This window comes from Electrona antarctica (assembly GCF_951216825.1).
Source record: "Electrona antarctica genome assembly, chromosome: 11".
Classification (NCBI taxonomy): domain Eukaryota; kingdom Metazoa; phylum Chordata; class Actinopteri; order Myctophiformes; family Myctophidae; genus Electrona; species Electrona antarctica.
The window spans coordinates 38,039,967-38,061,139 of record NC_136792.1 but is presented as its reverse complement, the minus strand read 5'-3'; the positions used below and the strand labels follow the sequence as shown (position 1 = coordinate 38,061,139).

The window sequence follows — 21,173 nt, the reverse complement described above, 5'->3', positions numbered from 1 at the left end:
CAACAGTTTACATGTACTTAGGAGTTATCAACTCCCAGCTTTTGCTTTTCATAGAAATGAGCCATTTCCTTGTTCAGTAGATTTTATTTCAAACAGGTTGTTGGCTTATTAACTGTGTATTAAATTGTTGACTGGAATCAGAGTGACAAACGCTTGATTGCTCAGTGGTCTTGTTTTGTTCTCTAGTAATATTACTTATGTTGCATGTGGGTAATAAATACATTTTTTTCTTTATGTAATACATTTAATGTATTCACATTTCATAAGTGACATTATGCAGACCCCTAGGCCAGTGGTTCTCTAACTGGGTTGGGACCAGGGGGGCGGGACCAGGGGGGTTCCCCAAATGTCAGATGAAAATGTGCAACATTGTTTTCACTCAACGGTAAACAAACCAACACAGTAATACGTTATAATACAGTGTTTGCTTGAGCTGTAGGCATATTGCAACAATGTCTTAATACCTTTTCAAATGAAAGAATACATGAAAATAATAAGACCATTGCCCGAGTCAATGGTAATCAACAAAATATAGTCGTTTACTGTTGGAGGAATATCCCCATTCCCAAATGGGTGCAGGCAGCAATAGTTGAGTCTTTGCTGCTACTGGTAGTTGTAGTATGGTATTGCTGTAGCCCAAGATTTAGACTCGTAGAGGTTTTTTTTCGATTCTGACGATATCGCTAGAAACGATATCGTCAGAATCGAAAAAAACCTCTACGAGAGTCTGGGCTAGTATCCCAGTAAGTAGTAATCTAGTAGCCCAAGTAGTAGCCCAAGTAGTAATCTTGGGCTAGTATTGCTGCAATACCATACTACTACTACCACCAGTAGCAGCATAGACTCAACCATTGTCCCACCTCCCATGCAGGTGTGCTACTTTTTCTTTCTGTTTTTGAAAGTGGGAGTGGTTAGGTAAGGTTACAGGGAGGTGGAAAAGGTAAACTGCAAACAACTCTCAGAAACATTTCTAGCAGACTTCCCTGCATCTGACTTTGGCTAATAACTTAAGTCAGTGTCCTCTTATTTCTCAATTCTCAGTCTGACGCAATGAGTGTGGCAAGTGAAGAGTATTCAGCTCATACGGTTGAGGATGAAACGGACTCCGTAGACGGAGACGACCCGCTTCTCGGCTCACAGTCCGGCAGCTGGTTCGCTGACATTCTGTCCGGAGTGTCCGCCGCTCATCTTTCGAATAAAGACGATGGCGACAGCATCGTGGGCTCTGACGGCTTGTTCGTGGATCAGCACTTCCCCCTGGGGAAGCTGGAGCTGCGGTCTACAGTGAAGTGGAAGCGACCCAAGGTAGGCTAATAAATAAAAAAGTTCAACAAAGTTTCGAAATACCGCAATTTCTCTTCAAAGGTGGAGCTCTTCTCTTGAGTTGAAACTGACCTTTAGTATGCAATGCATGCCCATGCACGCTCTAGTCACCCGCTTGTCCCATCATTTAGCTGTTGTTAACGAAGACAGTTAGACAGTTCTATAGCAGCCACATGTTTAAAAATAAAGTAGGCTATCATTTAATAGATATGTCGTAGCCTAAAATCCTGTTTAAATAAGTAATTTATAGGCCTAATAGGTACACTTTATGCAAATGATTAGGTAGATAGGCATAGGCTTATTATCCTGTACTAAACCTATTTTCATTTGAATGACAATTGACACTTAATCATGTAATGTTTACAATTAGTCATTCACATTCAGAAGGTGCCAAGTAAGCCTTAATTCCCAGCAGGATGTCAGATGTGTAAGCAAGATGTGGCATTGTCATAAAAACTATAGCAAGTGGATTCTACTCTGGACAGTTATTTATTTTCAATCGCTGACAGATCATGACCAATATGTAGCCTCATTTATTTATATACAGTTTGAGACATGGAAGGCATGGCTCAAAGCTGGTCTCACACTGTATAAGTATTCGTATAAATATAATTTAGGTTGAGTAGCATCAGCACATTTGAAGATCTTCTGGCCGAAAGAGGTGGTCCAGAAAGCCTTGTCAAATTCCATACAGCAGAAGAGAACAAGAGACAGACTGCTCAGCTCACAATTTGCAATTTAGGCATTAGCAGAGTACGCTCTTAGAGCTCCAGAGCGATGTACAGTAAGCAAGAACAACACATGGTATTGGTAATACATCAAATGCATAGAAATAGTCATCAAGAATCATAAGCAACAGTGGCGTGCACATACATTTTGAGGGCCATGCTCAAGTAAAAAAATCAGACCCGTCTTAACTGAGTGGTGCTGTTGGGGTGTCTGACTATTACTTGTCGGACTAGTGGCTGTCGGACTATTGGCTGTCGGACTATGTAGTCTGTACTAGTGTACTGTACTGTACTGTACTGTACTGTACTGTACTGTACTGTACTGTACTGTACTGTACTGTACTGTACTGTACTGCCTCTCATCATGCACCTGTGTGCATGTGCTACACCGTAGTCTGTACTGCACAAGCCCCCAGTGAGGCTCTCCATTCTCCAATGTTGAAGCACTGGGCCCTAGTGGTAAGAGGTGGGACTGCAGGTGGACCCGTGGAGTTATGACGAGGAAACCCTGTGCAGCTGGGGTTTAACATTGAGCACGGTGCTCTACCTCGTGTCTATCTGATTCTGTACACGCCCCTGATAAGCGAACATGAGATAAGAACATTAGATAAGAACTGATAAGAATCTGTCTAACAGTAGAATATCTACAGTGAAGCTATGAGTACTGCTATAGAATGCTATGTCTACATAAATTCTATCTAAATTACCTAAGTTTAGCCTTTGCATATGCCTGTAAGGTCGTTGAGGCCACGTAACTCAAGAACCGTTCGCCCCACCGACTTCAAATTCGACACAGAAATAGTTCATGTGAGCATGTAGATCGACTATTTGAACTATTTTAAAATGTTTTTCAAAATAGTGAAAAATGGCAAATAAGTTTAGACATAAGGGGGTGGCGCAAGATATAGCCCTATGACTAAACTAAATAAATTATGTCATAATCACCTTCTGCTGGACCTAGTTAACAGTCTTGCAGAAGCATTTTGAATTATGAACTATGGACGTTTTTTCGAGGCAGGTGAAAAACTAATTAATTGGCAAGAGGAAACAAAGGCATGGATAATAATTTCTTGGCCAGTATGTGAAACAATCAACCTGAGCTTCGCTGTATTCCTGAGGTGGGAAAAGACCCTGAAGTGCGTGTCAAGGTGCATGGCCTGATTAAAGTTGACCCCAAGGTAAGGTTCCTGGGGCTCACATTCTCTTTGAAGGACCCAAATGCTATCAGAGCCCCTCGGTTTTAGCACCTCGGTTTTAGCCCCATTTAGTTGAAGAAAGTTGCTGGCCAAACAGACCTTAATGGCAGACAAACACTCATTTAAAGCGGTAAAATTTGAATTAAAATCATGCACTTGCAGTGGACCCCATGCATGGGGTTCCTGCTCCCGCACTTTTTTCCTCACTCCACCCCCTCTCTTTGATACGGCTCATCTCCTCACTACAAACACAGAATTAAGGCAGGCCGGGACAAGGCTGAGGTAAGATCAGACTTGCTTACATGATGTTTACACTGTCACTGGGCCCTTTATCAAATAAAAACCTCACAGAAGATCAAGTGAATTATTATATTCTCTAATTGAGCATCTAATCAGGGGTGGTTATTATCAATAATGGCACATGTGGCATTGTGCCAATTAACAGTTAATAATATACAGTTTCGTTATTTATGAGCAATATAGCTTCTTCGCTATGTTACCTCAGGGCTCAAGGTGATTTATCGTTTACAGCTTTAACGACATTGCAGGCAGTGAAATAATTATTTTTCCAATATTGTAAAACAAATCATCAAGAGAACAAAGCACATTGGGCAGGCTTTGTAGTCCTATGTGGTTATAATAACTATTATAATAATAATCATCATCATCGCCATCATGCATCATCATCATCATTATCATCATCAATGTATTAATTCACGGCTGGGCCTCAAACTTGAAGTGTGTCCTATATGACCCGGGGTTGTGAATCTATCGGACTAACGGTTTCCGAGAACCGAAAAACCAATCGCCAATATAAGTGGTAACGTGTGCAATGGAACAGAAAGTTTTATTACATGTATATTTCTTCCTAAGACGACAGGGAACAGAAAGTAAGAGCCATAGTCACGAGAACTGACAACGGCTATATCACATAACAGCAGTGTTGCAGAACAGGTGGGGCGTGTATTCCCCACATGCATCGTTCACGACTTGTATGGCCCCGAGTAGGCCGGGCGCCTATTATTACTATTATTTAATAGTAATAAAAATCATAAAACCTTGTGTAGCCCACACAGCAATAAGAAATATAAACATTAAAAAGTGCCAGGACCTATTGAGGAAGAGAAGGGCAATACAGTTTCCTAATAACTATCCACTGTATCCAGGACCTCAAACTGGTGCTCCTGTGGTGATGGTCACAAGAAGACAACTTCACTAACTTTTAGGTCATCTCATAAACAAGAAATGATCACATAGTGATATTTGTCAGGTGAAAGAAGCACTGGTTTCTTTATTTATTAATGCTCCTCTTAACCGGCCGGTCTCAATCATAACATTACGTTACATAACATTGGGTGTCTCTAAAGATTTCTGTTACCTGCTTCCTGTTACCTGTTTCCTGGTCATGTGACCTGAGTAACCAATACATCACAGCAGCATGTGTGGCAGCCTATACGGACTAGGTCCCGACTACTAGCGACTAGGAGCCAAAGTCGTGATTAAATTTGAGTAAGACATAGGACAGGTTTCACCTGACAAAAGAAGTCTTAGGCCCCCACGAGAACGGTGTCCATATAAAACGCCAAAACAAAGTATCGTTTACTGGGGTCCCTTTAGACGAGAACAGCGTTTTTTACACTCCGGAAAACACCTTCCAGAGTGGAAATCTTTGAAACGCAGTTTCCTCCCGTCTCCATGTAAACAGGCTGAATCTGCAAAACTTGTGACATCATGGCTCACGTGGGCTCACAACGCATATGTTTATTACATTACGGCATTACGGCATACATTACGGCATACATTACATTATCGCTGTAGGCGATATTTGGAGTTCCTAATGAGCAAGTGTTCCCTCACCCCGCTCATCCTACAAATACAAATGTAAGTGACTAGCGATGGTGAATGTAAAACCATGATGTAAACAAACAGCCTTGTGATAGGAAGTAGAACAGAACGGTGGTTCTTGTGCCTGGTCGATCTGGCAGTCCGTCAGCGCTACCTAGCGACCTGGCATGCACACTACTGAATGTGTCAAACTGCATATTGAGCCTATAACACACAGTGTGGCTTCCCCCCAGTAGGCTACCTTCACATTCAGTAGATCCTGTGATCTTCTGTGGCCAGATGTAATTTCCTGGGGTCTATTAGGACTATAGTAAATAATAAAAAAAGAAATCACCATAATATTTTGTAAAAGAATACATATTTAGCATTTTAGCCCCATGCTCGAATGCCCCCGCCCCCCTGTCAAAAACAGCTAAAATCCCTAAAACGAAAGAAAGCAGCAAATGAAAAAAAAAATATTTTACTTTCTCTAATAACAACCTAAAACATAAACCTTGTTTGAAAAAAAGTTGTCCTTTAAGCTTTCTAAGCCAAATAAAGAAAAAGTACAATTGGGAGTTCGTAAAACCACAAACAAAATAAAAGTAAGTAGATGGTAGTCTACTGATAAACACTGATCTATCACAAGCATACACATATTTGTATGTTCAGTGGCCTGACCTTCAGGCTACAACCACCCTCTTTATATCCATCATTATGTCAAGTCATCTACCGGTAATCCTAAACCACACAGATCCTGCTAAACTGGTCCTGTCGATTTACATGATCACTAACTAACACAGACGATAATCATTCTGTCTAACTCCATGCTTGTTCTATCGTTTCTTTTTCTTTCTTTCTTTTATGTATAGTGTAATCTTACCTTTTTTGCATTACTGTAACTGTATTACTGTAACAGATTGCAGTTATTTTGGCAACACCATTATTACTGTAATACTTTAACATGCAGCCTTGATTCACTTCCAACAGTGATCACGACTGCAGCATACATTGGCATCACAAAGAGTGACTATCATCATCATTAAAACCATTATGCCGCCCTTGTTTTCAATTTAATATAGAAGTGAGCTGTTAGTGTCTCCATTTTTGTAATCAGATCACTTCAATCTCATTACATCCAACTCAGCTCCCCGGTGTGAAGTGTGCAAATATCAAGTAAATTCAAGAACATGTCAGGCATGTAAAACCCATATGCCCACACCGCTCCATTTGAATATAATTATATAGAATTGTGCTGTAGGCCTTTCAGTGTTATTACAGAACAATGAAAACACTAATTTGTCAATAAGGTGCCTATCATTTTTAATTTATAGGATGTCACTTGTAGTTTGGTTTACCTTTTGTAAATGCTTTAAATGGGATTTCAAAATGTGATACAAAATGTAAATAAAGTATCACATTTTTAATAGATAAGTAAACATCCAGGAAAGTGGGTTCCAGGCAGCATAGTAGTAAAGGAAATAATGACAGTGTAGTTAAAGGTAGTGTAAGTGATATGACCAGGCCAGCTCAGGGACCTTGTTGTTAGAGTGTCCAACCTGAGATTGGGAGGTCGGGTTCAATCCCTCGGCCAATACCAAAGACTATGAAAATAGGACCCAGGGGGTTGTGGGCAGTTCAGAAACCCGTCCACCAGTGACATCATCGATGGAGAATCCAAGCTAATAGAAACTGCAGGCTTTCTATTCCTGAAAAGTTGCAATGTGATAATGGAAGCCATCGTTCTCACAATAATACAAATCTAATTTTTTTTGTAAAACATCTTGTTTAAAAAAAATCTGCCTGACGATGATGTCACTGGTGGACCTGGTGGACAGGTTTCTGAACTGCCCACAGCCCTCCTATGAGATACAGACTGAGTAGGAAAATAATTGTGCCATTTTATCATGATTATTAGTGAAGACCTTGAAGATAGGTTGAAAAGTGGTATAGTAGATATTCTGTTAGACATCATTGCTGCAGTGTTTGTTCGGTAACAGGGGTATCCTCACCTCTCCAGATCTTGAATTTATAAACAGAAACCTTTAGATGTCAATTTTAGCCACTCAGGATGGAATATGAAAATTCAAACAGATGTGCCTTGATCACATGATAGTAGAGATCATGTCTATTGTAATTTTGAGAAAATGCTGCATATGTTTTTAATTTTTTAAATCATTAACCAACTATTAACAAACATTTTAAATGTAATTCAGAATTCAATAACAATTTGTGAATGATCTATTAACTAATTGTTGCCATTTACAGTTGATACTCACTGAGTAGAATATGCAGGCGGAAGTTTGATCTATCTGTGTTAATTAAAAGCCACTCCTTGTGGTTAACTTGTGGAGTCCATGAGCCTACTTCTCCTCTTCTCACTCACTCTTTCCCTCTCTCACCCCCTCCCTCCCTGTCTCCTTCACTCACACTGTCTCTCTCCTTACCTCTTACCTCCTCCTTAGCCTACCAATAAAAGCCTTGATGCGGCGCATTAAATTGACAGTACTTAGGAATAGTTCATTTACATATCCATCTTTTATTCCAACTTGAACTCATAGCAACTGGCGAGACTAAAAATAAACAGGGGGACCAAAACAAAGCGACTTTCCTCTGAGGTGGAAAGTCTGGTGAGTGGTGACACGAGGTTACCTACTCCTCATTCTCTGTCTCTCTCTCTCTGTTCCTCTTTGTACCTACCCTCCCCTGCCTCCTCCCCATCTCCCCTTCACTCCTCTCTGCATGCCCCCTGCCCGCCCCCTCTTATTCACTAACCTCTCCATCCTCATTCCCTTACCTTTTCTCGCTGACTCTCCTCCCTCCATCCTTTCTCCTCTCTCCTATATTCATATTCTTATATTCATATTTGCACTCTGAGATACGTAATAATGTAAAGTGCTTTATAAATAAAATGCATTCATTATTATTGTTATTATTCGTGTCTGTCATAACCTTGTTTCGTTCCTACCTCCCCTACCTCCATCTCTCACTCATCCTACTCATCCTTCTACTTTAGGAGCTCTGTCCTACTCCCCAGTTCATAGTGGACGGAGCAACACGTCTGGACGTGTGCCAGGGGAATCTCAGTAAGTCACTGACTGGCTGTAGCACTATAGCCTTACTACTGCACAGTGTTATGTCATATAGAATTCCTATACAGCACAGTGGAATGTCATATAGAATTCCTATACAGCACAGAGCTATGTCATATATAATTCCTATACTGCACAGAGCTATGTCATATAGAATTCCTATACAGCACAGTGCTATGTCATATAGAATTCCTATACAGCATAGAGCTATGTCATATAGAATTCCTATACTGCACAGAGCTATGTCATATAGCATTCCTATACAGCACAGTGCTATGTCATATAGAATTCCTATACAGCACAGTGCTATGTCATATAGAATTCCTATACTGCACGGTGGAATGTCATATAGAAGGGGTCCTTGAGGGAGTTCCAGGGGGTCCCCAGCTAAATGATAGTTTGGAACCAATTGAACCCTTAAGGGTCTGTAACTCTGAGAGTGTACAAATGGAACCAAATGGAAATGGAACCAAATCCATTTGTACACTCTCAGAGTTAAATTAACATAGATTTTACAATATCAATTGGGGGTCCCAGAGATAGAAATGCCATTAAACGGGGGTCCGTAGCCTACTGCATGTCAAACTCGGGGTCCTTGAAATTAAACAGGTTGAGAGCCGTAAAAGTCTTCTCTCATGGGGGTCCTTGGCATATCTTTTCAAATGTGGGTCCGTGGGCTAATTTGTGTCAATTTGGGGGTCCTTGACATGAAAAGGTTTGGGAACCACTGATATAGAACGACTACTATACTGCACAGTGATGCATCATTCAAAATCCTACACGGCTTGTGCAAGGACGCGCTGTGATTGGCCAGTGCACTTGTGCAAGGACACGCTGTGATTGGCCAGTAGCCACTTTGAGTGGCAGACGGGAAAAACGCTCTCGCCAGAACATGATTTACTATTCTCTGCCTATCTCGTCGCAAGACTCGCAACTCGAACGGCCTTGAGTCGGTTTCGCAACGTTCGGCACGGCAATTCGCTCGCTTTAGCTCGCTCGGTGGTGCCTCACGTGGCTCCAGTTTGCTTGCGCCTCTGTCGTGGTCAGAAACTCTACTTTATTGCTACAAAAACTAGTCTGCAGTTGTTTATAGGCAAGAGGCACTTACACGTTGGCCACAGAAGCAGGGCGATGAGGGCGTGGTTATAAGCACAAACCGTGTAGGATTTAGAATGGTGAGTGTGTTGTATCACACAATAGGGAAACATTTCTGCTTTTGTTTTATTTTGTTTGTTTTAATCATTCATGTGAAAAGGAAATTGTACTGTGATGTATCTCGACAACACTGCAAATGAGGTCAACCTTAATGTCTTTCGAGGATAAATAAAGGATTTAATTGAACAGTAGCGGTAGCAGTGGTTTTCAACCCTTTTCATATCAAGGTCCATTATTTATTCTGCATTTGAGCCACGGACCACCATTTGATGAGATTTACCTCTTATACCCAAAACTTAGAACATTTTGTTATCATTGCATAATATTTTGTCCACACTGCCATCCGGCTGTGGTACCATAGGAGAGATAACAGCCAATTTGAGCAAATGTTCATCAAAACAACTCTTCTACATTCTTTAATTGTGTAGACTTCTTGTAAATTAAGCAAATTAATTGAGAGTGTACATTTTCATCTTACACTCTCAAGATCTTAAAGATCTATAAGGGTCCATTTGGTTACCAACTCTTCCATCATTTAGCTGGGGACCACCTGGAACCTCCTCAAGGACTGGTGGTCCCCAGACCACTGGTTGAGAACAGCTGTCATATAGCATTACTACTGCACATGTAGCCGCTTGTAGTTCCATATACATATTCTCTAATTCACATACACAGTATTTGCTCCACTGCTCACCCCTCCCCAGATGACTGCTGGTTCCTGTCTGCACTGGCATCTCTCTCCTTACATCGCTGCCTGCTGGAGAGGGTGGTCCCTACAGGACAGTCCTTCCAGGATGGATATGATGGCAGCTTCTGCTTCCAGGTGAGCCTCTCAACCTCAGAACTGGAACTGGATCAAATCCTTTGATACCAACATAAAATGTAGCATTCATTAACTGTACTCTTGAAGTGCACTTCTTAGGACTGGTGATTAAACAATGATTATAATGAGAACCACATTCATCTGTCTGTCTGTCTGTCTGTCTGTCTGTCTGTCTGTCTGTCTGTCTGTCTGTCTGTCTGTCTGTCTGTCTGTCTGTCTGTCTGTCTGTCTGTCTGTCTGTCTGTCTGTCTGTCTGTCTGTCTGTCTGTCTGTCTGTCTGTGTCTGTCTGTCTGTCTGTCTGTCTGTCTGTCTGTCTGTCTGTCTGTCTGTCTGTCTGTCTGTCTGTCTGTCTGTCTGTCTGTCTGTCTAGTTTTGGCAGTATGGCCAATGGGTGGAGGTGAGAATAGATGACCTGTTGCCTACTGTGGAAGGCCGGCTGATCTACCTGAGCTGTCGAGATAAATATGAGTTCTGGAGCCCCCTACTGGAGAAGGCCTATGCCAAGTCAGTCTCTCTGTGTGACTGTGTGTGTGTGTGTGTGTGTGTGTGTGTGTGTGTGTGTGTGTGTGTGTGTGTGTGTGTGTGTGTGTGTGTGTGTGTGTGTGTGTGTGTGTGTGTGTGTGTGTGTGTGTGTGTGTGTGTGTGTGTGTGTGTGTGTGTGTGTGTGTGTGTGTGTGTGTGTGTGTGTGTGTGTGTGTGTGTGTGTGTGTGTGTGTGTGTGTGTGTGTGTGTGTGTGTGTGTGTGTGTGTGTGTGTGTGTGTGTGTGTGTGTGTGTGTGTGTGTGTGTGTGTGTGTGTGTGTGTGTGTGTGTGTGTGTGTGTGTGTGTGTGTGCGCGCGCGCGCCCATATTATTTTCTAACCCAACGTTTTAGACACTTGCAAGCTAAAAGTCACATTTAGGGAACAAATTGACATGGAATGTTTATTGCGAAAACAATGTACCAATGGAAGATTATAGAAGAAATAACTTTAATTTAATTGAACAATTTACACAGTATGACTTCAACCTTTACAGGTTGAAAGGTGGCTACCGGGCTCTCAACATGGGCTTCCCTCATGAAGCTATGGTAGACATGACTGGAGGTGTGACAGAGGTCTTTACTGTAGCCTCTCTACCCAGAGACCTGCCAGCCTTCCTCATGCCTCTACTGGCCAAGGCATGCCTCATCAACTGTGCCAATTGCCAGGTAGGGTGGCATGAGCATTAGCATTTTGGATGCTCATGTTAGTTTTTTATGTTGATGGTGTGTGTGTGTGTGTGCGTGCGTGCGTGCGTGCGTGCGTGCGTGCGTGCGTGCGTGCGTGCGTGAGTGCGTGGTGCGCAAAATCTATTTTTCTTGCCATGTATTGCTGTACTACATTTTGATGAGACATATCTTTAAAGCTCCTTTATGTACACTGTAGCGTTAATGTGTACATGTTTATGCTCAGTTAAATTAACTGGCGGTAGTTTGGCAGTTTGTTTACTATATGTGTGTGCATGCGTGTGTGCGTGCGTGCATGTGTGTTTTACCACAGGGTCCTCTAGAGCAGAAGAATGAGCTGGGCATCATGTTCAGACATGCCTACTCTGTGACTGCAATGGAGAAGGTAAAGCTGCCACACCTACAGTATAGTAAGATACATCTTTATTGTTCCTGAGGGGGGAAATTGGGTCATTGCTGTGGCAAAGGATAAGCTACAGATAAAAAAGAGAGTAAAAGCAGATGAGCCATTTGAGTAAGTGTCCCTACTCATTATGTCATCTGGCCTTTTTTCACTCTTTTTTTTCCCACGTGTCCACTCTTCCTCTTTCATCTCCACTGTCCTGTCCTCCACCTACTGCTGTCCCAGGTAAAGACTGAATACGGACCAGTGGACTTGATTCGTGTCCAAAACCCCTGGGGAAAGGCAGAGTGGGAGGGCCCCTGGAGTGACATGAATGGGTCAGTACTGCTATTCAGTAGGTTTGCGTCCTTTGTATCCTCAGAAAGATAGTAAAATCAGAAGAAAATGTCCTGTCTACATTGTTCTGGTCCCCATGAGGAAAATGGACATATACACACACACACACTCACACACACACACACACACACACACACACACACACACACACACACACACACACACACACACACACACACACACACACACACACACACACACACACACACACACACACACAGACCCGTACATTGAGGTTGTGACTGTGTGACAGGCTTGTTCTCACAGAACCTGCAGTTCTACTTTCTCAGATTCCTTTCTCTATTTTGCCTCTCTCTCTCTGTCTCTCTCTAGTCCACAGTGGGATAGAGTGAGCAAGGAGGAACAGCTGAGGTTGGACAGAGTGAGCAGGGAGGATGGGGAGTTCTGGTGAGTAATTGTATGCCCAGACACACATCACTGTTCATTGTAGACCTCTACTTCCACCCTTTGGAAAAAGGCTGGATCACACCTGTCTATTCATCTGGCGGCCTGCCGGTTAATCTGTCCGTGTCTGTCCATCCCTCCCTCCATCTCAGGATGGATGTGTCAGACTTTCGTCAGAACTTTGAGGTGATTGAGTTGTGTCACCTGAGTGAAACTCTCGGCCAGCCTGGCCTCAGCCTCAGCACACGGCCGTGGCACAGCACGACGCACCAGGGCAGCTGGGTAGTGGGCCAATCTGCAGGGGGCTCCTACCAAGGGGGTAGGTAGAGAAGAGAATGCCAGTGGAAACTCCACTGACGGAACATGTGTGCATTTCTCTGCAAATGTGTGTGTGTGTGTGTGTGTGTGTGTGTGTGTGTGTGTGTGTGTGTGTGTGTGTGTGTGTGTGCGTGTGCGTGCGCGTGCTCATTTAAAAATGACCTGAATGGACCCGTACATTGAGGTTGTGACTGTGTGACAGGCTTGTTCTCACAGAACCCGCAGTTCTACTTGACCCTGTTAGAGGAGGATGACGACCCATCAGACTCAGAGAAGACCTGCTCATTCATGGTGGCTCTGATGCAGAAACACAGCAGACGCAGTGGTCTGCAACTGGCTATAGGCCTGCATGTATACAAGGTAAACACAAACACACACGCACGCTTGCACACAAATATGTATACGTATTTATTCACTCAAAAACGTAACATATTCATAGGCTAATACATTCATAGGCTAATACATAATATATTCATAGGCTGAATACACACAGGTAAACAATATAGAGCTATGTATTTGTCATGTTACTATATTTGTGGGTATATTTCTGTACTTTGTACCATATGTGTAATATGATATTTATGTGTGTTTGTCTTCTCTCCAGGCAGTCCATTCGGAAGGCAAATTCCTGTCCTCTTATGACCTGAGAATTCTCCATCCAGTCCTCAGCACACCTAACTACACCCAGCGACGGGAGGTGGTGCTCCGAGGTCAGCTGCCGCCTGGCCATTATGTCATAGTAGCCTCCACGGCACAGCCCAATCAGAAGGGAGCGTTCATCCTCAGGGTGCTAACTGAGAAAGGCAACGCTGCTGCGTGAGTGCTGCATTAATGTGTCAGTGAACGAACGTATGATAAGTATTTAAAACAACAAAAGTTCACTAACGTGCTGTACAATGAATCACTTAAAAAGTAAATGAAAAGTCAAAATAAGATTTATAAAATAAAATAAATAGGTCCATTTTAAATACAAGTAGTAGGGGAGGCTGAACAAACAGTCATAATGAAGAAATGAAAAAATCCGCACACCAATTAATGCTCCCAAAACACACAAGTGTTAAGAATCATACACCTGATTTAAAAAAAATAAAAATCAAAATAAACTGCAGGTGAGACAAAGAAAGTGGGTGTGACGAGAGAAGGAGGCACTGGAGCAGCTCAGACCATTTAGGCCCTTACTTTATTAACAGGGTGCAGGTAAAAAGCGACAACGTTTCGATGTTTCAGTTACATCTTCGTCAGGTCATGACGTGTGAAGGTCAACTGCCCCATGCCTAAACCTTCCTCACACTTTTATGATGCTACATGAATCTGTTTGGAAGTTACCGTATGTAACACCACACCCTCTTTTGAGCAATTGGCATGAAAGGTTCATCAGTTGTTTTTTGACCAATGACAAACATATCCTCAAAGATTTGTGGTTTTACTTGAATATTTCAACAACGTTTTATGCAAAACCATTCAATCCTTTTGGAGATACCTTGTTAAAAGACAAACAAACAAATGGAATGGGACGAAAGCATAACGTCGATGCAACTATTGGTGCAGATAAATATATTAACATTCTATGAATTATTATATGAATTATTCTGTATTTATTTTATTTTTTCTGCTAAATCTATGGTTCTGCTTTAAATAACTATTCAATTGCAGTTATTTCATGTATCATGTATCATTCTATGAATTATGATATGAATTATTCAGTCATTATTTTATGAATAATTATTTCGTTTTTCTGCTAAATCTATGGTTCTTTAAATAACCATTCATTTGCAGTTATTTCATTTGTCAGTGAGTGTAAGCTTGTACGTAATGCTTGTCTTCCAGTCCAGCTGAGAAACCAGGGACCAATGACATCACCATGGAAGAGGTAGTGAAACAGCCACCACAAAATGTGTACAGTAAAAACCTCAGCAACATTATCACATGCTTTCTTAACTCTTTTATTATTCATTGTTTAACAATATAATGGTAGTCATAGGAAGCTTGCACAAAATAATTTGATCTGCTCCTTTATACTTGGTATTTGATTGATTTTGATTTATTTTTTATTCACAGTAAATAGAATGGGTACAGTTCAAACGAAAGTACAGGTCAATACAAAATCTGCTACTGGGGATATAACCAGGAAAGTTTACATCAGGGTCCTCCATTTTCAATTCATCAGAACATTTAAAGACGTAGAAATATAAACGTGGGGACTTTAACTTTTTTACAGGGATGCGTTACGAATTGCAGACGCCCGTAAGTGCTCTTTGAGAGCCGTTTTGGAGTGTAAACTTGTGATATGAATATCACAAGTATATAACTCATAATGAAGTTGAGTCTGAGTTTGAAATAAAGTGTTACTCAGTACTAATATAGGAATACTGACCAGTGAAATAATAACACAATTTTACCTTTTTATTTTATGTTGGAAAAGCTTGAAAAGTTCACTGCCTATAATGCTGCTACCAGCTGTATTGTGTGTGTATGTGACAGGAAACATGTGACAGGAAACACCTTGAACCTGTGTTGATTAAACTAAATGATGTGATCATATTCTTGATTCTTGCTGTGTGATTCTTCTTTTTCAGCCTTCCTTTCCTCACCAGGCTGCCCTCCCTTCGCCTAGATCCACAAGACGGCTGTTCAAGAAACACTGCAACAAGGTGAGATTCCCCCACACACAACTGCTAGCCTTAGATAGATACAGTAGGTTTGATTGATTGATTGAAATATTTATTAACAGTTTGCAGAATTACAGTACATTTCAAGCACAAACTCAATACAAAGACTGTTAACTGTGAGTGGACGACCCAATTAAGCATTACACTTGTTTACAAGAGGGTCCACCTTGTTCAATTCATCAAAACATTTAGAGACGTACAAATAGACACTTCTATATAGTCAAAGAACAGAACAGGAATTCATCATAAGGGAGGTAAAAAGGGAAAAGAAACATATACAGTGAGGGGAAAAAAGGGGGGTAGGTACCTTTATTGATCCCACGGGGGGAATTCTGGCGCCAGAGACAGCGCAGCAGTAAAAGTTACAGATACAGGTCAGGTCATAGCAGTACAGTGGGTACAGAAGAGTAACATACCAATAAGGGCACTCTTAAACCAATTTGAATAAAAGATTCAGAAGCAGAACACAAAGACACCTTCAATAAAGCCTTAAACCTAACCTGGACCAAATGGTATTAAGTATTATTAATGGTGTTTGTTCCAACTTCTTCTGTGTACTAGAGGGGCGTGGTTCATCACTACACTACAACGTTTTGAGACCACTCTCCTAATCTTATATTACATTTAAGATGGGCAGCGAGTTGGCGACGTAAGGGCCGATTCATACTCCTATTTTACCGCTGTTTCGGCGCTGTAGTGCCGAAATGATTTCGGCTCGTCAGAAATTTTCAGTAGCACCGAAGCGCCGACTTTAGGACGGTACCCGCCCCCCCGAACCTCAAATGACGTCACATTGTAGGCTCTACAGAGCCGAACCGACTTTTATTCGGCTCTAAAATAGGAGTATGAATCGCGCCTAAGAGTTGGCCACGGAAGTCGGCAGCTCGCCAGACGACCTCCTCCCCCTAGCATCGCGCCTGCTTCTGTTTCTGAAAGCCGCCATTAGTCACTCCCTCTGTCTTTAAAATCTAATTCTCTTCAGAAGGGTTAACATTGTAACCTCGACACAGCATAACATCAGAAATGATCCCAGAACGGCCGCGTTGTGTTCAATCAGCGTGGATGTGCCTACTTCCCTTCTTCCGATTGGCTACGGCCGATCAAGTGACACGTGTGTCGACGCACTGCAAGGCATGTTGGGTTACAGGTGCATGATGGAAAGCTGAGTTTTCTTTTTCTTTTTTAGCTAGATGTGAGCAGGCCAAAGGCAGTGTGAACCTTAGTGCTTCACAAAAGCCTTCTTGATCCTCTCAATATCTTCTCTTAAAAGTGCTGCATTATTTACATAATTTCCCCCTCTTTTTTAGTTGATATTACATTTTCTGTTCAAATCTATTGCGTCTCTGTCTTTCACCAGGAGGGATACTGCAGGCCCCTGGAATTGTACCAGCTACTGACTGAAGCCATACAAGGTGGAGGTCAGTATAGGACCAATCGAACAGTCAGTTCTAACAGTCAGCCACCCAGACAGACAGGGTGTAAGCACACTTGGGATTCCATGTGCGGCCAAAAGCCGTTCGTTGGAGGCGTCTCTTCCGGGTTTTTAGACAGCTGGTGGATGGAAATTAAGCTCCACCCGCCAGATTCCCGGAAAAGCTTGCCCCATTCTGCCGCGTGGGTGGAGCTTCATTTCCATCCATCAGCTGTCTAGAAACCCGGAAGAGACACCGGCCACGAGCGGCTTTTGGCACCTTCGTGACGCTCAGGTGTGCCTGCGCTGTCTGACAGACAGACAGACAGACAGACAGACAGACAGACAGACAGACAGACAGACAGACAGACAGACAGACAGACAGACAGACAGACAGACAGACAGACAGACAGACAGACAGACAGACAGACAGACAGACAGACAGACAGACAGACAGACAGACAGACAGACAGACAGACAGACAGACATTCTGGTCATTTGTCTTTGTCCAGGGAAAATGCGTCGACAGACTAGATTCCAAACATAAGATGTTTTTTCAGCATAGTATTGATAAGCCAGAACATAGACACTGTCCACAGAATTGATACCTCCAGAAATCACATTTACTGTAGACCACTGTTTGTTGCTGCATTCACTTCAAAGTGAATGATGCTTAGCCAACAACACCAACATTACAGAACCCACCCTGCTATAGAATGTTTTCAGATGGAGGCAGAGATAGCTCAAAGGGTTTTTACTGCAGGAAGTTGGAATGATGTCATGGCAGGAAGGAGGATGTATAGAGCTGCTTCCTTATGACACGCCCACCCACTTGTGTGTGTGTGTGTGTGTGTGTGACTGTGTGTGTGTGTGTGACTGTGTGCGTGCGTGCGTGCGTGCGTGCGTGCGTGCGTGCGTGCGTGCGTGCGTGCGTGCGTGCGTGCGTGCGTGCGTGCGTGCGTGTACCCATGGACCTGTTCATTTGCCCTCCACTGGTGCTGCGTAGTGTTGGCAGGCACCGAAGAGAAGCTGGCTCTAGAACACTGCAAGAGCTTGGTGGTCCTCATGGATGTATCCTTTTGGAAAGATAATAATAATACTGATGGTTTGTTTTAGAATGCCGTCCCACTCCAGTATCTATCAGGATCTGACCAGGCCATTTGCCTTAATCCCAGTTATCCAGACCCAGGGTCTTGCCCAGATGGACTGGCTGGAGTTCCAGGACCTGTGGGACAAGATTAGGAGATGGACGGTAAGGCCATATCGAGACAATATTGTTAGGAGAGGAAGAAAGTGGACATTTCTATTCTTTAGATGAATAGAAAATTATAAAATGAAATACTATTCTACTCTGTTGTCCTGTTTTTATGAAGCCCTTTGGAAGTGGCACATTGTGTTGTTAAAATCTATTCAAAATTGAAATGTAAGTATTTGGACGAATTAAATTGTCCAATGAATTCACATTCATTCTTAATCTTTCCCCAGGACATTTTTCTGACCTTTGACAAGAATAAATCTCAATGCCTTGAGTATAAAGAGGTGCAACCTGCCCTGAAGGCTGCAGGTAGGCTAGGACCCTCCTCATACTCACACTTTGGGTTGTCATTCACTTAACATTGAGGACACTAACAGTAAAATCCTGAGTGTTCATTTAACTCTGAGATGTTACAAACTGAGGGTCCACTAGGTTACATTGTCTCTCTGAGTTACAAATGGATAACTGAGGATTTTACTGTGTACAGTTTGTGGAGCATGAACAAACACCCATATTCACAGCAAGTAGTCTGCAATGTGGAAATTGCAATAGGCAACTATTGGTAATATATTGATGCCTTTCAATATATACTCTTTGTTATTGTTTAGTCTCGAATTGAGCCTGCCATATCCTCTTGTTCTGTTTAACAGGCAGTTTATCAGACTATGGAATCCTCTACTCACTGCCTACAGGGGGCACTAAAACACCTTTCTTCAAATTCATCCCCTCTTCAACATAATTTATTCAGCAGCAAGGAATTTGGCATAGCGATACACACATGGCACTGGCACTTACACCACGACAACAGCAGGGGATGTCATTGAAACGGCTGTGTTTGATCAAAGCTGTGCTTGTTTGCTCTGGTCTGGCTGTGCTTTAGGCATGCCGATGGATGATTTCGTGATGCAGCTCATCGGCCTGAGATACACGGAGCCAGATATGACCATCAGCTACCCTGGTTTCCTGTACCTGCTGATGAAACTGGACAGCATGATCCGTAAGGGAGGGAGAAAGAGACAGCAGTCAATAGAGGATGAAGGGGAGATAAGGGAGCGTGGGACTGTCACTGGGTGAAGGACGGAGGGAGGGAGGGAGGGAGGATGAGAAACATGTAGGAGGACATCAGGGAAAAGATTGGAGCTGATAGAACAGGAGGAAGTAATAAGAGAAGATATGATGGGCAAGATAATGTTTGGCTTTCGTGCATAAATTGGAACAGAGAGAGTTAGAGAAGCAATGGCATATTAGGTCTATGAGATTAAACATGTGATGGTTGATTTAATCAGTGAGTTTATAAAGAACAACAACTGATGTCTAATGTAGCATGAGAGAAACAAGTATAGACAAAAACAAAGCAGTGTGAGCTGAGGGAATGAAAGATCATAGATTTTCTTGGGTCTACTGGGTAAGGTTGAACAAACTTGTATCTATCTGTATCTGGCACGACAAACTAATGTGAAATGTATTACACAATGATGGCCTATTTTAGTTGACCTAGTTTGCATATAGGTGGGAAATTACATTCTTATTATAATTAATTATATATATATATATATATATATATATATATATATATATATATATATATATATATATTCTGACATTCCATATGTTGATCCTTCCCCATCCATCCTTCCTCTTCGATGTCTCCGTTTTGACTGATACCTGTCCATTCAAACTCTAGACGGGACCCCCCCAAAGTTATTAGTGCAGCCGCGCCCGGCAGCCGGCGAAAACTAGAGTTCTCAACAGGCCCGAAAATTAAGGCCCGGCCCTACCTGGGCCCTCATCAAACCCTGTACACTCAAGACACGCTCCATATATGGCCAGTACAGAATTCATTCCATATGTTGATCTAACCCTCCATGCCAAAGCACCAGTGCTCGCCCAGCAGTCTGCCGTCACCCAGGCGGATGCATGCGCCTTTAGGGCGAGCTCGCTTCGTCTTACTGGTATTAATATTATTATACCCACTTGTCACTGAATGGTCTTGACAGTAAAACTTCCTATTGTTTGTTTTCTCACAGGTAAATTTCAAGCATATGACATGGTGGGAATGGGCAACATAACTATCAACTACAGACAGGTACTGACTTTTTTTTAACGCTGTATTATGATATGATATCATTATTGTTTCCTTTTTTGCCTCAACAAAATATGCCTTCAATGGAGAATACACATGGAGTATTAATTAAGTTCAGCGAGTGTAAAAATTTACCTGTATTAAAGGCCAGGATCAGAGTTATACACTGATATACTGTGACAGTGACTGTGACAACATTTCACAGTACCACTCAAAATGAAGGAAGGAACATATGTATAGTATTAGGGTCATTTTGTATGTTTGTTATTACCGGTATATAGAGGGAGTGGGTGATATAAATCATGATGAGGGTTCCAGTTATCCCTGTTTGACCTGCAGTAAACCTCAAGACAGTGTGAGCTAAATCTATTTCACCTTCTGATAGTGGCTCCACATGACGATGTACAACTGAAATGACCTGACCCACCGCCTCCACTGGTGTCTTGAAGACCAGATGTTTTCGGTAATTCAGTTTAATTTAGCTTAGTTCACTTCAAGGTTGTTCACTGCTTGTTCTTTGTTCGTGGTTGTAGGTGTTTTATGACATTTCATTTTGTTTGTATGAATGAATAGTTATCTACGGTATAACCTAGCATTTCAAAGTCATAACTGATAATAGTGAGGGCCACACTGTTCACAAAAGAAAAGAAATGCTTTGTGGAAATTGTGCACTGTCTGTCATCTTTAATATTAATAAACAACCAACTCAATTTATGTAACCATCTATGTAAACATCCTAATGCATTCTCAAAACCTGGTTTGTTGCCAAAAGTAGGGTCAAAGGAAGATAAAATCATTTAAGTATATGGAAATTGTTGAGAAGTAATTTAATCAATGTAGCTTCACCGATTAACTTTAAAGTCTTATACAGTAGGTCACGTGGGACAAGATTGTTTTATAAATGCCTGAAAACATTAAACAAATTCATGTGTAACTTCTGTAAGC

At 42.1% G+C, this 21,173-nt stretch overlaps 1 protein-coding gene across 2 annotated transcripts; it reads left to right on the top strand.

The window, feature by feature from the left end:
- Positions 1 to 961: 961 nt before the first annotated feature.
- LOC306932322 (calpain-9) lies at positions 962 to 20,802 on the top strand. Of its 2 annotated transcripts, XM_079514076.1 has the most exons (21): positions 962 to 1,305; positions 8,088 to 8,157; positions 10,023 to 10,141; positions 10,513 to 10,646; positions 11,159 to 11,330; positions 11,662 to 11,733; positions 11,977 to 12,068; positions 12,421 to 12,495; positions 12,645 to 12,811; positions 13,013 to 13,170; positions 13,415 to 13,626; positions 14,638 to 14,680; positions 15,387 to 15,461; positions 16,837 to 16,897; positions 17,897 to 17,961; positions 18,074 to 18,142; positions 18,376 to 18,454; positions 19,026 to 19,142; positions 20,173 to 20,231; positions 20,614 to 20,693; positions 20,757 to 20,802. In XM_079514076.1, the coding sequence occupies exons 1-20, from the start codon at positions 1,051 to 1,053 to the stop codon at positions 20,638 to 20,640; spliced, it is 2,121 nt and encodes a 706-aa protein (XP_079370202.1). In that variant the 5' UTR covers positions 962 to 1,050; the 3' UTR covers positions 20,641 to 20,693; positions 20,757 to 20,802. The 2 variants fall into 2 exon arrangements, with proteins under 2 accessions (XP_079370202.1, XP_079370203.1); XM_079514077.1 differs by lacking the exon at positions 17,897 to 17,961 and having other exon boundaries at positions 18,066 to 18,142.
- The last annotated feature ends 371 nt before the right edge of the window (positions 20,803 to 21,173 follow it).

Coding starts and splice junctions, on each gene's coding strand:
- LOC306932322 (XM_079514076.1), top strand. CDS start 1,051: ATGAGTGTGGCAAGTGAAGAGTATTCAGCTCATACGGTTGAGGATGAA. Junction 11,331..11,661: donor TCAACTGTGCCAATTGCCAG/GTAGGGTGGCAT, acceptor GTTTTACCACAG/GGTCCTCTAGAGCAGAAGAA. Junction 18,143..18,375: donor ACAAGATTAGGAGATGGACG/GTAAGGCCATAT, acceptor ATCTTTCCCCAG/GACATTTTTCTGACCTTTGA.